At 38.1% G+C, this 13,761-nt stretch overlaps 1 protein-coding gene across 1 annotated transcript in view; it reads right to left on the bottom strand.

Annotated features, from left to right (window-relative positions):
* Nucleotides 1-376: 376 nt before the first annotated feature.
* zgc:110045 (uncharacterized protein LOC664755 homolog) overlaps nt 377-13,761 on the bottom strand; it is a 198,437-nt gene continuing 185,052 nt past the window's right edge. The window contains 3 exon segments of the mRNA XM_007897449.2: nt 377-1,509; nt 8,665-8,704; nt 8,707-8,833. Of these exon segments, the coding sequence (XP_007895640.2) occupies nt 1,161-1,509; nt 8,665-8,704; nt 8,707-8,833 (516 nt within the window). The 3' untranslated portion in view covers nt 377-1,160.

Below are 13,761 nucleotides of genomic sequence, written 5' to 3'. Positions count from 1 at the left end.
CAGCCAAAATTGTTTTTTGCAGATTGACTTTTACCCAATCAAAACAATGGGTATTTAAGAATGAAAATTGGGAAATGAAGAAAAACAATTTTAATGGTCCTGAAGTATGAGCAGGGACATTTATTGTGGTTATGTATATACATACACAGCTTTCCCCACTTAACCTTTTCCATCTGTCCATTTTTTGCTGACTGGAGTCATGAGGCTCTCACTGACTAGCTGAAATGTGTCTGCTGTTGTGAGTCAGGGCATGCATACATTCAATCCATTGCTGAATATTCTGTTTCCCCTGGCAGTATGGTCTTACATCTTTAAAGATGGTATTCCCAGGACAGTTTCAATTTAGCAAATGTGTTATCGATTCAGATCTTCTTCCCTGCTATGGTGCTTTTATGAGACATACTGTACATGATAGTCTCCCTTTCCCCCAGTGAAAAGCTTTGCCGTTGTAAGGTTCTCCATCCAGCGGTCAGGCTAAAAGCTAAATAACAAAACAAATCCCAACCAGGCAGGCAGATTTGAGTCGAAGGCAGTTCAGGACTTCAATATATGTCTTTCGGATTGTACAGCGAGCACTCAATACTGCACTCCCAGGTCACTGATTCAATTATGGTTTTAATTCTCTTCTCAGCGAGATACTGCGGGCTGACTGCAATGTCATCTCAATAACTAAAAACAACTTTATTGAATTTTATCGGTCATGCATATGACCCTCCCTTACATCACTTTCTTGCAAAATGACATGTTTATAGCTTCTTAACTTTTTCCTTGTTCTAACAGTTCCCTTGTCTGTCGTGAGGTTGGGATAGAATTGATGACAATTCTGCTATTCCTGAGCAATCTGTGAAATATCCCTGCCTCAGATTTCAGTTGTGGAATCACTGGGTACCATCAGAATAATCTCCCACTAAAAAGCCATAATCATCTTATCTCAGCTTTTTAAAAAGACAGATTCATAGTCCCTTTTATATAGGAGGTCTGTGGGCTGTTGGAACTAGTTGCATCATATTGTTAATAGTAATGGAAAGTGGAAGACAATTTTAGGTGTCAACATTACATAAGAAATTAAGAAAGTTTAATTTTTTTCGTTTTCTTTCCTTAGTATCTATTATCTACCACAGGATCTTGGTAGAGACTGGAAAACCTGCATTCACATCCCTTCAATACGGAGCAAACTTCTGCCGGTCAGATTTCTTAACCCCACTCGTCGAAGGAATTTTGGCAGTGTAAGCAGATAAATTCCCCGAGGCCCCCGCAGCCGCCGCGGCATTAAGTGCCAGGAGTGGGACAGTTTTCATGCCAAGCAGACTGGAGACAGGAACGGCATAGTGGGTGGTCGGTAAAGGGGGAGAGGTATTCACATTAACCGCGGAGGCAGCTGCCGCTGCCGCCAAAACAGCCACAGAGGTGGGGGTGGAGGTAGGGGTAGCAGACTGAGAGAGGTTCATGTTGAGGTCAACAGGGTTCGTGACGGAAGCAGTCTGGGTGCTGACTTTAGCCATCTCTAAGCTGCAAACGAAGAGAGGAACAGGAACAAACAGTTGGGTGGGTCAAGCCAGGGTGGGTCAGGGTGGAAGGAGGGGGAGCAAACACAGAGGGTGGGATTAGATTGGTCAACATATGGAACAGGCAATTGGAAGAAAAGAAGGGAAAGATGAGGATCAAGGGGGGAACATGTTATGTGTTAAAGAAGAGAAATAACAAAAGGGTTTTTCATGATTTGATGATGAAACATTACTGAGACTCTAAAGTCTTTTCAAATAAAAGGTTCAACATTATGAGTGAAATTAATCTGAGGAAATGCACATAATGACTAATGATGGAAAAGCAAACTTAAAGACCAAGAACTTAATATAATTATAAGGTTTACTCTCCAGCACTACGAAACATGTCTGATTTGGAAAGGTTTTATAACATTATTATTTGTTCATCTACAGGATCGCATTACCATAAGTACCCTTGTATTTGATGCTTCAGTTGACCCTCAATGCTAATAAGGAAGATGGAAAGTGGCCAAATCTGGTTTGAAGGCTAGTCTATTACTGGAACACTCTCCCGACAATGGATTTACTGGCAAAAATGCTCTGGTGAAGAAAATGAAAGCAAATGACTTATTTACCAAAGATTGACATTTCTCTTTTCCTGTTATATTACATTATTTTTGAAAGCAAAATCTGAAAATCAAAAAATAATTAGCAATGAAAATTCAATCATAGAGGGTCACTGAACCTTGAAAACTAATTTCTACAAGGGTACCAATGATATACGCATGTACTGAACACCAACTAATTATAGCACTAAGTTCCAGTCAACATTTTCTTACAGTCATAAATTTGTTATACATTACTATATATAAACAATATGTCTGTGGAAGATCAGTTGGCTTAAGAATTGTTATGAATATGAAAAACGAGACTATTATGTCAAACTAAAATAATGTGCTTACAAGCACCTCGATACAAGACTTTAGTGCTATAATGCGTGTTTTCCAACAAGCTTTGAAAATGTTCCTTTATATTAGAGTAGAGTTTTAATGCTAGGCAAACTGTTCAAATATTAGTGTTTTAAAAACCTTACTGATGGAAGTCTCACACCTAATTAAAATTCTCACACAAATCCATTTTTAATTTTCTTTAAAATCACAGTGTGACATAGGTGTATAAGGACAAATAGTTAGGTCTCAGTAATGGATACTTAACAAAGATTAGCAAAGCGGGTTTTCTTTTTGAGGGGCTTTACTCCATTGCAGATTAGGTTTTACAATTGTTGACCATGCAGTGAGCCTGTAGAGCTGAATTCTGGTTGGCATTAAGAGTAGTGCTTTTGGCGATGTCAGCTGCTAATGGGATTTCCAAAAGGTGCTAGACGTAACATCGCTGGGAATTTCAGCCCACGTGTGTAAAGTAATGACTTTATTGTACACATCCTGCAAGCGTGAAAAAAGAGACCGGTACTTTGTAATAGTAGGGGTGACAATGATGACAAATGGCAATGGGCTCTTTATCAGGAGCAGCAGTTTGGGTTCAGCAGAGGGAAGGTGGAGGGAGTGTTTGAACATATTTCAAGCCTTTTTAAAAGAAAGTTTATTCTCATGGAAGGACATTTATAAGAACGAAATTGGTTAAACAGAAGTTTGTAATGTGTTTGAATCTGTAGATCTTAAATTACAGTATCAAACTGATGAATGCTCAAAAACATAATATTTAGCCGCCTTAAACAGAGTTTTCTGAAATATCTGAAAGTTCTCATGGTTGTAGCCTTCAGACCGGTCTTAAAGTTGAAAATCATACAGAATTTTGGAAAATTCTTAAATTCAGACTTCAAATGGCTTTCCCAAGTTCATTTTAAAAATTAAGGCCGAGTTCAAAAACATTTTGGGGCCTCTGGAACTTATTTTTCCAAATAGTTTTATGTTATATTTAGGACAACTTTAAACATGATGGTTTAAATCTTTGATTAAAGATGTGAATCTGGATGCTGAGACAGGTGTTTACACCATAGGTATAGTCTCAAAATCTATGGGATAAAGGATATGCTTCAGGGTTTAGTGACACAGTCTGCACCATAAGTCATGATGACGCAGAGGTTGTGAGAATTTAATTCAGAATTATGAAAAATGTAGGCTATTCATCTGAGATCAACAACAAGAGTAGAATCTAAAATACCCCATGTATTTACAATGTTTCATGTAGGGTCTAATATCCAGTGATTTCAAGCAGGAATCTGATTAGGGACTTTCAGTAAATGAAGTACATCAATCATGTTACACCAACTCATGTAAACTGCTCTGAAAATAAACAGCACAGAGCAGGTTGAAGTGACATGCTTACTTATTAAAAAATCCTAATAGAAATCACTATTATTTTTTGTCCCATTGAAAAACATTGAGACAGTCTATATGCAAACTGATCTTCTACTACTAGAGGCAATTGAATTGGCCTTTGGCTCCAATCTTTGGTTAGGATGGGTAAAGATTGCATCTTGACATGCTCCCACACTTTGTTATTTTAAAGGCCCCAACTGCACTCAGACTTCATTCACCCATTTGGTGATTGGATTATTTCCAAACCAATAAAGATTCAACTTTGACTTCATTTAATCGAATCCCAAAATTTGAATGATTTGGGATTCTGCTTGATTTAATTTTGTTATGTGCTGCTGGCATGCTTTCTAAACACCATACAAAGCAATCTTTTAACAGTGAGTAGCAGAGAATGGTTACTGTGTGAAATGGGGCAGAACAGAAATCCTCAAGAAGAGAGAGCGGAGCATATGCATCAAGAGATGAACAATTCGAAATGGGAGGAAATAAACATAACCAAGTGAAGTTTTAACCAGGGGTGTCAATGGTTAGGGGCCAGGGTTATATGCAAATTAAAACCTTACAAGTATGAATCTGTCTGAAGTCAGTTTATATGCAAATAAAGAGCACCTCCAAATATCTGTTAATTTGTCTCCTGAATTTGGGTCCGATTAGTTCTCAAGATCCTAAGAGAGGGATGGATGAAGTAAACCCTCCAGCCCATTTGATTTAATCCTTTCAGACTACCCACCTGACCAGCTTCTCATTCTTAAATAAGTTTAGAGTCCTGGCCTCTACCACCCTTCATAATAATCTGCTCTGGTCATTACCTTCTCAACAGAACCCATGCCCACTGATTCGCTGCCTTGTTATAACTGAAATGATTGTACTGGCTTTAATTTCTCAATCTTATTTAGCATTTGGTCCTTTTAAGACTGAATGGACTTGTGTTATCTTGTAGTTGTCCATAGCTGATGGCATTTCTCTTTATTTTCATCCTTACTTGTTTCCTTTGAACAGCCTTCAGAAGCTCCCTTGGTGTCAGGTGTCTAGAATTGTATGCTATATTCTAGGTTTGGCGAAACTAGTGCATTATACAACACACATTATAGTGCTTGAGAATAACTCCTCGAGATCTGAGCTGAACTGATTTCACAATGTAGCCCAGCATCATGTTTGCCTTGGTTTATTACTGCCTGCAATGTTTGGACAAGTTAACTAACATAACAACACATGGGCCTATTACAATTTTTTATTAGATAATGAAGATTTTAATGCATTTCCCTGCCTTATCTTCATATCCCCTAATATTCATACTCCTTAAGGATCCTATCTCTCTCTCTCTCTCTCTCTCTCTCTCTCCCTCCTCTCTCTCTCTCTCTTAAACATCCAATCAATTCTTTTGGGGCAGTGCATTCTACATTCTCACCAGCCTCTAAGTGAAGAAATGTTTTCTGATCTCACTTCTAACTGGTTCAGTTCTAATTCTGTGTCCCCTTGCTTTGCATCATCCCTCGGTTTCTTTCAACTTCTCCCTTAGTATGTTCTATTGTGTTCCTCCTATTTTTACTTCCCAAACCTTGCACTGATCTGTGCTGAACTTCATTTGTCAGTGATAAGCCCAGGTGTCATGCTCTCTTCATAAGATCTTGTCTGCTTAGATTCCAGATTTGCCCCTAACTAGGTGCAATTTGTAACTACTTTGGACTGAAGTGAGCAGTCCCAGGAACGAATTAATGTCATTGTTAAGTATCTGCAGTAAGGTGTGATATCTCCTATTTTGCTTTTACCAGGTTCTTCAATAATGTCTCCAAATTGCAAATGGGGAATCCTTCTGGTAACTTGGTGTCATCATGCCAACACACAGGAACTCCATTCCAACATGATCTATTCGAAAGTGGAGTTCCCAGTTGCCAGTGTAATGCTCTTCATGGGAAGGAGGCTCATACTTGGGAGACATTATTAAGGAATTCTGGTAGAATTTGTTGTATTCATTATTAATGTTAAATCTGCACACTATTTTTATTGGTTGTAACAGGTTTCTAATGTCCCTTGCATTGAAAGTTTTCAATCCTTTTAGTGACCATGTACCAAGCCACTGTTCCCCTGTATATATCACATTTGTACCACAAGTAAAAATGTAGACACAAATTTGTGTTAAAAGGTCATTTGTAATTCTGTGGAAAGACTTACACATTGAAAGCTGTTAAGCTTCACTCTGATGCCCCAAGGAAACAGTTATAAAATCAGAGAAGCAGAAATAACATCACAAAGAATGGTATTACCCAAATGTTAGTTTGTTCCAATGAATTCTAAAGATTCTGAGACCGTACCTCTCGTCTAAACAAAGGCTACATGTCAAGGCTTCATTTTATGTGATTACTAAAGTAGAGGAGTATTTCTCTTGGGGGGCAATTTATTTCCGTGCTATGCCAGTATGCATTTATCTTATTAGAAACTCGCCCCAGGATAAATTTACGAGCAAAGGCTCACCCCTAGCACATGAGCATTAGTGGACAATAGCAGCTGTAGTTGCCAGTGGCACAGAAACCATATTATGGGTGTGCAATACATGTTTGTGTCTTGCATCCAATTTATTTTGTTATAATTTTTTTAAAAAATTAGATGCTTTTCAGCAGGAACCTATTACTGGAAATGGCAGAGGGGTATATAGTGACTGTCTGAGTTGAGTGGCAGTTGTGGTGGAGCACACGGTCATAAGAAGCTCAGCACTGAACATTGAGAAGAGTTGTGCTGGTCCTAGAGGAGAGCTGCTGTGTCAGACCCAGAGAAGAGCATTGTGGAGGAAAGCTACTTGACATGCGTGAGACTTGGAGAAGTCAACTGTTTTGGTCAGGTGATGGGACTTTGTTGATGAATTTTCTGTGAGAACAAAATAGGCCTTTTCTTTCTATGGTAGGGTTAGATGTTAATTATGAATTAAATAAAACAACAGGTTTTTGAAGATTTTTGAAGAAGTCTAAGAGGATGAATTTGAATGTTTATAGGCTGGGGTTTGTGGTGAGTATTATTCAAGGGTTCGGTTTAATGACTGTGAGTTTAGGTCTTAGTGATGGGAGGAAGCTGGATGGTTTGTACCTGCATCTGGTGTGAACATGCTTTGCCTTATAAAGGGGACTGAGTTGGGGAGAGGAGGTGTAAGGAGAGGTTTTTCCATTGTGGTGCTGTATGACATGAGGTTAGTTTCCTGTAACCTCCACAGCACAAAAACATGCAACTATGCCTTTTTCACAGTTGGTAATATTAAGCCTACCCAACACTGACACTTTCTGGCAACCAATTCTCAAACTTTTTCACCTCATGAAAAAACATGAGTTGAATAAATTGGTAAATTATTTTCACAGCACAGAGGTTTTACATCTCTTAGCATTTTGACATGTTTTCCATTCATTGCCTGATCACAGGATTTTTTTTTTTTTCTTTTTGGACCTGTCTTTCATCTCAATCTTGTGCTTAAAGAAATATATAGTATTAATAATTTTGTTTTAAACCTAGCCTTTTTTTAAAAAAACTCTTTCAGGAAATGGTAGATTAAAGAACTCTTTTATGATACTTTAGCTAACTACTGTATATTCCAAGACATAGATGAAGGTATCCTTTCTGCTGCCTTATGTCCTTGGAATCCAGTATCCAGCCTTCTTCCCCCACCGACAGCTGTCACTTCTGTCATGAACTGAAACAATGAGCCTAAAGAATATAATCTAAAGATGTACCAGCCTTTTATCTCACAGCAGACTGGCCTGTATTCTTCCTGTGCTTTGACTTAGGTTCCAAGGGAGACATTACTGCTGGAATCTAGTCACAAGTTGGCAGCCATAAGCTTTGAATCAAAAAAATTATGTTAAGAGCAGGGTTGCCACAACAAAAGTTTACAAAAATGTTTCCTCTCAATATTAGCTATAGCTATTAACTAAATTGATTTAATTCTGTGCCTTGCACCAACAAAAAAAGGCACTCAACAGTAATTTCTGTACTTGTGATGTGGTTTGAGATACTTCAAAGTATTATTAAGGCACTAAAAAAGTGCATATCTGTGCTTTCTTCTTTCTGTAGTGTTAAGATACCAAAGAGCAATAAAAGCTATGTACATTGTTTTACCTGTCATTCTTAAAGGGACAAGCAAACTTTGACTATTTTGTAAACTGTTTGCCAAAAACGTACTTGTGTTACTGTTTTCTCTAAAACTGCTGCCAGCCTTTAGAAGAGACATGTTTGCTTGTTTGATGTGTTGTGATATATAGTCATAGGGCAATAGATATATAATAGTCACAGTCATAATGCCATAGATTTTATATGACTAATGCCACAGTCATATAATTGTGAACTCTCTTTTTATCCTGGACATCATTTGCCAGGACTGTCCAATACTCTTGGCTATTATTTAATTCACTTTCTCTGATGCTGTAACCCCACAAACCAGGACTAAATCATTAATATTCTACCATAGTGGAATTATATCTATACCATAACACTTGAAAAGCTTTCTCATGACTCAATAATGAAGCTTAACTGGCTTCAATGTGCATTTTTTTCACAATTATATGAACATTTTAATAAATGGAACTTTTATACAGATCAAAGTTCAATTGGTGATATAAACAGAACACAAAATTAGGAACAGTGGGAAACAGTGTTTAGTCAACTTGCGAATAAGACCTTTGTAATCTATTCTGCCTTCATTTGTGAGTTGTGACATTTTCTCACTTGTGGTATAAAAAGCCCCATTATGATTCTTCATTGTGTATGAAATTGCTATTTTATTTTCGACTGCAACACTCAGTGTACAATTTCTTAACACTTATTGAACTCTAGTTATCAAAAATAATGAAGGTGAAACCTACCTTGCATTTATGAGGTATTGTGCCAAGCTAATATTTGCCGGGATCCTGTAATGGTAACTTGTCGCTCTGCAGAACCTTCTGCTGCATTAGCAATTTTGATCTGTGCTCCTGACATCTGCCTGATTTCATTTATTTTACTGCCTTGTCGGCCAATAATGCAGCCTATCAACTGTAATTGAAGAAAAACAGAGCAACTGTTTGAAAATGAGACCACATGGAATCCATCTCTATGTAAATGAATATTTCTTGAAGTGAATATTTCTGTTAAGTTAACAGAAAGTGAAAGCATAAAACAATGGAGTATCACTAAAACGTGATATCTGCAGTCCGACTGCACTTCTTTTGTTGACTGTGACTTTTGCTTTGAGAACACTGCTTTAGAAATGCTGTGGCTGGCAAAGAGCCAGACAGCGACATGAACAATTAAATGTCTGTTATTTCGCTCGCTGGCCTATTTTAGACTTCACAATTCGATTTTCGCAAACCAGAAGTCGCAATTAACAAAATACATCTGGATTTTACCAAAATCTACTAAATGTTGGTGTGTGATTACGTATTATTATAGCTCACGCTGCTACAAGGCAGAACATTTATGATAAGCAGAGAATAACTACCAATTCATATGTATAGAACTCACCACCAGTAAATTAATATAAGTGATTTTATGTTCCTGTTTGGTGTTTTGCAAAACGTCTTCATTTGTCTAGGTTAAAATGTCCATTATACTGAATTATTTCTTCCATGCCTATGACAGTAACTACTGTTGAACTACATCGAGCAAGTTATTCATAAGTTATTATAAAAGATTAATGTCTGCCCTTTCAAAGTACCTCCCATAGTGACGACTCATTGCTTATTAGTGCATAATTGACTGATAATGGTCCTTCTGGGATGGGTATCTGTGGATTAACCCAGGGCTAGTCTGAAGTCAATTATTGTTGAGTTTAATGGATCTGCTCCAGATGTGCTAGGCTTGACCCTGCAAATAATAACTTAATAGGAGAGCAGAGACCTCACATTGTGAGCCCCTTGGTACAAAAATAACCTCCAAAGATGAAGAGAAGCACACACATATTGTTTTTGTATTTTTAAGAGCTAAGTTTGGAGTGTGGGTGGAGTGTTAGTTCTTTTCACACCAAATACTAGCCTTTGACTTTACTTGTTCTTTTAATTTGTTCTCTTCTTTTACATATTATTGCTCTCTCTGTTTTTGAGTACTTCTGAAAGTATTACTTTGAAGTACATCGACTTTGCTTAGTCACCCCCATTCCTTGGCTTGGCGGCAGGCTCCGCCACTGTCAAGCCCTCTGAGACATTACCCAGAGTGAAGGGTGCTATACAATGCAAGCTGTTGTTGTTGAATTATGCATCATACCAGTTGAGGGGATACCGCTGTGTACCTGTGCTAAGGAAGTGTGAGGGGTTGACAAGTGCCTTCCAAGTTTATATTCTTCACTATTCAGAAACATAATTCTCTGCCTGACTGGCAGTGTGCCTGAGATTGAAAGCTTCCCATGTGAAGAACTGTAGGTGCATACCAAACTGGCAGCAAATTCAGGCACCAGTGCCGTGCATCAATATTTAATATCAAACAACCTAGATTATTTACACCTGGAATAAATATTACCATTTAAATGAAACCTTCAGCATCTGTGTTTCAATATATTTTTCGGACATTGCATAACAACTGAGGCGAGTTAATCTTACAAGGAATCGTATGTGAATTATGTGACAGTAGTTTGCAATGACAGGATAGAATTCCTTACTTTGCAAATGAGATATGACTAAGTGCTGGCAGGCTTTTGTAGTTCAGTTATTTGAAGGTCACATAACTGAGTGAGATTGATGAGCCCTAACCCTGCATCTCCAGGGAATTCTGTAGCCTTCTGGCTGGGTATTTTCTTATGATTTCACTGCACACAATGTGAAGTTCAATAATATTCTATTGCACTATAATTCTACTGAAATGTCAAGAGTGGCCTTATTGATATCAATAAAGCCACAGCACTAATGAATAGGGTGGTCCTAGCTGGACAAGCGTACCAGCTAAAACCACAATGTCAAGCTATGTGGTTTTAGCTGGTTAGACTCCAGCAGTACCCCAACACACACTCTGGGGTCCCCAAGCCTCGGCTCATGCATCAGAGGCTGAGCCAAAGAATATGTATATACATGTTAAAATAAATCCTAAATTAAAAATAGTCATAAAATGATTACGTCTACCACTGGCTTTTCTTCCCTATCAATCTTACCTTTGATTTTCCATTAGCAATTATCCTTATTTTTATTTTACAATGTAATTTATCGTATTTTTATCTATCCATTTAAATAAGCTCTGCATGAATAACCCTGACCCTCAAAGACAATGAAGCAAAACACTAGAAGTTTTATCCACACTCATGTTGCCACTGCTGAATCCTGCTTAGCTCCCCTCCACAGGTGTCACTGCCTCTGAGCCCCAGCACTACAGCAACCATTTCTGCTCTCATTCACATAATCGTCAATCCTTTTATTTATTCAGCTTTTCTTTGGTCAACACACTATTAACTGCTTTTGAGGGGAGGTTGGTCCACAAATCTATTGCACTTGGAGGAAAGCCTGTGTCTTATAATTTTTCTCATACTTCATGTTAAATAATTTATTTATCTGTACTGCTCAGTGTTTTGAATCATGTTCTCCATCAATTGTCTGTCAACACTCTTTGCTCTTCTCTCTAGACTCTCCAAAGCAACACTATCAGTTTCCGGAGTCTTTAGGTTAGATTTTGATGTGACTGACCACTGAATCATTATAAACAGTTGTTTATGGCTGCAAGTAGTTTCAGCTGCCTGGGATAACGACCATTTTAAATTTAAGTAGCCTGATGCTTCAACGCAAAACAAGAAAATGAATACTGCCAGGTGAACCCACTTACATCAGCACTAAACAAACAGCCCAGTGGAATATAAAGGCTATTGGAATTTACAGAGTGTATTCTGAAGCCAACAGGTAACTGTTACATACAAAGTAGTGAATAGATTCCTTTGGATTGAATTAGATAGACATTACGAAATAAATTGTATCTTGCAATACATCACTCTATTGACAATTCATTACCAAACAGTGCTCATAATACTGGCAAGCTTGTTGGGCAGTGCTTAACAAATGGATCAATACCACACAGGCAATGATAACAGGCACTTTTAAGGTCAGACCCTGCAAGTCTGTCTTCAATACATGGTTTAATTATTCAAGTTCCCATTGAACATTTTTGAATCAGGAACTTTGTTAAAATTACTTGTTTGGCTGAAACCCAGCTGAACCAGTGAGTTCTGCAGTCAACTGAAAACCCAAGCCCTGAAGACTTACAGGATGATGTCACAAAAGTAACCTTGTTAATCCACAACCCGAAAAAAAATGGAAAGATGACAGTGGGGCTGACCAGGGTGTTCAGGAATGCATGTAGGAACCATGCAAGCAAATAGTATCCAAATATACTATAGAATCATAGAAACTTACAGCACAGAAGAAGGCAATTTGGTCTAGTATGCCTGTGCTGTCTCTTTGAAAGACCAAGCCATTCTCTCCCATTTACCTGCCTTTTCCCCATACCACTGTAATATAAATTTATATAGTATTAGCTGTGCTCAAAGGTTAAATAACAGCAACAATATTTTTTTAAAAAGGCAAAATACTGCAGATGCTGGAAATCTAAAATAAAATAATGACTTGCCCTTCACATAGGGTAGTGTCTTTGAGTGCATAGCTGGCATAGTTTGACTTCAAGCTAGTGAGAGAGGGGAGGTGACTGTAAGTCAAAGAAGATAATCTTCAGATGCGATCTAAAGAAAGGGAAAGAGGGGCCAACGTATGAGGCAGAGGGTTCTAGAGGTTTGGGGCATAGTGGTTGAAAGCATGACTGCTGATGGTGGAGGGCTCAAGGGAAACACAGAAGGCCTAAGCTGGCTGAGAGAATAGGGCGGGTAGAGGAATGAGGTATGATCAGGTTGGAAAGGTAGTGAGGTGTTGGGGCATGAAGTAATTTGTAGGTGAGTGCTCGGATAATAACAATAATAATCCTTGTATTTGACATAGAGCCTTATCACGTTTTTGAGACATCGCAAAGCGATTCACAGAATCTATTGTGAATGCACAGAATAGGATCTTGAAGTCGATCCATTCTGTGACAGGCAGCCAGTGGACACTGGCAAGGACTGGGGTGATGGGGTGCAGAGTTTGATACATGTGAGGATATCAATTGGACTTTGTGAGTTGGTGGAGCTGGGGAAATCAGTGAGGAATGCAAACATTTAAAATTAGTTTCAAACAAAGAAAACTCCCTGCCGTCATCTCAGACCTGCCATTTTCAATATTACACAAACTCTGCTGGTACAGACAACCATGATAGGCTCATTCACATGTTTGTCATTCAGATTTTCTGGTGAGAGATAGGGCCAAATGAGTAAAAGGCACATAGCAGCAAATCCAACTTTTGTTTTAAAAAATACCATCTGAAAACATTGAATGTCCTCATCAAAAATAGGTTGTTTTTGAAAACAAACAACACACTACTCCTTCAGAAGTTTGTGAAAATGGGCTGCTTGTATTGTACATAATGATAAAACAAATGGCTACAAATGCATTACAAGGCAGCCACAGAAAGTCCTGGATTCAGCTAGTAAGTTGGGCTCTCACAGAGGGTAACGGTATCTGAACCACCCTCCACTCCTCTGTTATGCAATTGCTTTGTACCCAGTAGTCTTATTTTGTAGCCTCATTGTGTAGAACATCTTATGACAGATCTTCACTGACAAGTGTGGTCTAAGAATGTCAGTGAAATCAGTAAACCTTAAAAAGCCTTCTCCTCTTCAAAACTTGCAGCATTAACCCAGCTTTTAAATTCCTATCCAAACAGTTTATTTTTGTTAATCTATTCTTGATTGAGGATTATTATCCTTGATACGCACAATAAGAACTCGCAAGAAGTTAAAACGTGACAACCAAATTGAAGAAAGTATTTCTCTAAATCCTGTTTGGTAGACTGTTATTTTAAGTCTGTTTTAATGTAATTCAGTATATTTTCCTCAGGTAAAGCAGGCAGTTACTGTGTGGTATCTG

The sequence above is a fragment of the Callorhinchus milii genome, unplaced genomic scaffold (genome assembly GCF_018977255.1).
Source record: "Callorhinchus milii isolate IMCB2004 unplaced genomic scaffold, IMCB_Cmil_1.0 Scaffold2, whole genome shotgun sequence".
Lineage (NCBI taxonomy): Eukaryota > Metazoa > Chordata > Chondrichthyes > Chimaeriformes > Callorhinchidae > Callorhinchus > Callorhinchus milii.
This window is presented reverse-complemented; position numbering and strand designations above follow the sequence as displayed.